Source organism: Silene latifolia, chromosome 1 (assembly GCF_048544455.1).
Source record: "Silene latifolia isolate original U9 population chromosome 1, ASM4854445v1, whole genome shotgun sequence".
Taxonomy (NCBI): Eukaryota; Viridiplantae; Streptophyta; class Magnoliopsida; order Caryophyllales; family Caryophyllaceae; genus Silene; species Silene latifolia.
Genome location: NC_133526.1, coordinates 8088588 through 8091476, shown reverse-complemented (window position 1 = coordinate 8091476; position 2889 = coordinate 8088588). Strand labels below are relative to the sequence as shown.

The window sequence follows — 2889 nt, the reverse complement described above, 5'->3', positions numbered from 1 at the left end:
CTTCTATGTTTCCTCTGCTTTATGTTTCAATAGATTTACGTAATACTCGACTGGCTGGTTTCTCCTGAACTGTAGTGGACGAGTTGATTAGTCTCATATCGATTCTTAATAATGTTTATTTGGAAAAGGGGGAAGATTTTGGGTACTGACCTGATTATGCCCTGTGTTTTAGCTGTATTTCATTCTTTGTAATGTTTGCTAGGCTTATTGTTTCCTATGAAGTCGGCCAATGAAACTCCAAAACACCTTTGAAAGTTCAGGCATTTTGTTGGACTGGTGTTGGAGAGGATGTTGTACGATGGAGAGATCTTATAGTCGCTGCAGGCGGTTTGGCGTCATTATGGGTGGTCAGAGGGCATCGTGAATTATGGAAGGGTGTCATAGGTGGTGGGAGCTCATGGGTGGAAGGTGAATGGAAAATATACAGAGGAAGTATTATTTGTGACTTTTCATTTTACCAATTTATTTCTTTTTTAAAATAATTTCTACTCGTAAGTCGTTAGATTACCTCATAATGAAATTTAAACATTCACCCAATATATAAAAAGCCTTGATTTCTTTTGATAATGGAGATGATCTTTAACAACAAACTCTAGTTTTTTTTTTTTTTTTTTTTTTTTTTTTTTTTTTTTTTTTTGACAGTTGGATAATTAAGAAAGGTACCTATTACAACAGACGAACCCTTCTTGCAATGTTGTGTGCAAGACGGTTCAAAGATCTAGGAATGAACACCCATATTAAAACATGAGATCATCGCACATATTTTTCTACATGGTAACCCTATATATCTAATGAACTAAACTCGGCTTCTGAAAGTTTATTAACCACCTTTCGATATGATCAACTTCACTTAATAATCAATCATTTCTGAGCAGAAGAAATAACAAGCAGATTAATCCGTAAAGATGTGCAACTTTGTTAACGAGATTCATTGCTGAATTTGATGGTCCGATACCAAACACTGTCGAACCGTTCTGGTTTGCTGTGTCTAGCACTGATGAACTTATGCTGCATTACCCAAAAAAAAAAAAAAAACAAGCATTAGGATCATTAATACAGCAACAATCGATTTTCAGACGATAATTTGTTATGATGTTTTATATATACCTTGTCGGGGGATACTCGCATGCTCGAGAACCTGAAATATCAGAACAGAAAAAAAAATTACAACTGTTAGGGATTTTCAGACGATTTTCAGGAAAGCTAAAAAGTGAAACATACTTGGATCAATGGTGGTAATGACAGCAGTTCCGCCAAAATTACAACTGTTAGGGATTGGATTCTTCTGGTAGTAATCGTTGAAAGCGTAAGAAGCGTGATCATAAAGACTACTCGGATTGTAACATCTACCGCCTGGCTGTATGGCAGTACAGTCCGCACCACCTTTTCCACAAGCGTAATCCAATGCTGTCTGCAATGCTGCCTGACCTGCAGTTTCACTGGCAATGCACCAGCTTGTACCAGAAGACGGGGTTGGAGTCGTGAATGGGTCCCATGTTTCTGGTTTTTCAGGAATGGGATTCGAGTTCAGGGTTGGAGATGTTGTTAAAGGCGTAGTGATGTCTCTTTGGACAGTTGCTGTTGAACAGAAGAAAAGACCGAGAAACAGTGAAGTAGAGAAGTGAAGTAAAAAAAGATTTCTACCCATCACAAGTAGTTTGTGACGGATATGCTCGTCACAAATAAGAATTTGTATTCAACGAACCCCTGAACTATAAGTTGATATTCATAGGTAAGAACACAAAATGTGATAGTAAAAAAATGTGGTAATTTTTGATGTAATTATGTTTAATTTTTTTTGAAGAAGAATCATTAATGTAGAGCATCCATATGCTGTATATAAGGCTCCATTTTTATCCCTACTCAAATCTATAATTTTTGTGTTTTGAAATTCTTTTAACTGTAACCGTTGCTTTTTACTATAGTATTTTATTATTATTATTATTATTATTAGTTAATAAAGATGGCAAGACAAAATTTTCTTTAAAGCTAGAATCTTTTGACAATTGAATAAAGATGGATTGACCGTTACAAACTTTGATTGAAATTTCAATTGCCAAAGAAGAAAAAAAGGGTAAAAGCATATGCAAACATTCTTATTTTTTTTTTTTTGACAGCAACATTCTTATTTAAGAGGGTCACAAGACCAGTGAAATATAAGGGGGAGGGGAATTCGAATTGGTGGCCTATTGTCAAGACTCACGATATCTCAATACTTAACCACTATACTAAGACCTCTTCGAATTAGAGCTAGAGGGGAACCTAGTTAGTAGCAAAGGGTAGCACTCGCATCCCAAAATTTCAAAAGATTAAAATTATCGATTTTTGCTACCCAAAATTCTTATACATGGACTTTAACATGAGTATAAAACAATACTCGTATTAGAAAAATTCGCTATTCTAAAATTTTATTCCTATATTCGCCCCTATTTAGAGCACTATACTTGTGAAACCGATTTAAAACATCTCTATTCTATTCGGTGACCTACACAATAATGAGTTAATTGCAATTTTAAGTGATGTTAGTAATGATGACAATGATAAGAATAAGGGGCTCTTTTTATCTTCTTTTTTTCCACTCTTTTTTGCTTTATTTGGAAATATTCATATAAAATAACGAAGTTACAGGAGAGCACAAGTCAGATTCAAAATCTGGGATAAGCTTTGGGCAATTGCTGAGTTGAATAGTGTCAATGTTTTGTCTTTTGAAGTTTAGTTTTGTTTTACAGTAGGTCTTGGTATAGACGGGTGGAGCGAACAGACGGGTAAAGACCTCTAATAAAATGGGTAGGGGGACAAGGTGGGGCACCCCATGTGCTTTCCACTTTATGGCAAAATGGGTATTTTGTGAGGAAAAGTGGTATCCGTCTATACGTATAGACGGATAGT

The 2889-nt window shown here is 35.4% G+C and overlaps 1 protein-coding gene across 1 annotated transcript; it reads right to left on the bottom strand.

Annotated features, from left to right (window-relative positions):
- Window positions 1-594: 594 nt before the first annotated feature.
- On the bottom strand, window positions 595-1871 carry LOC141596199 (major pollen allergen Ole e 10-like). Its single transcript, XM_074416305.1, has 3 exons — window positions 1222-1871; window positions 1108-1138; window positions 595-1008 (listed from the first exon to the last, which is right to left on the bottom strand). Exons 1-3 carry the CDS (start codon window positions 1646-1648, stop codon window positions 858-860), a joined length of 609 nt encoding a protein of 202 aa, XP_074272406.1. The 5' UTR covers window positions 1649-1871; the 3' UTR covers window positions 595-857.
- Window positions 1872-2889: the final 1018 nt, after the last annotated feature.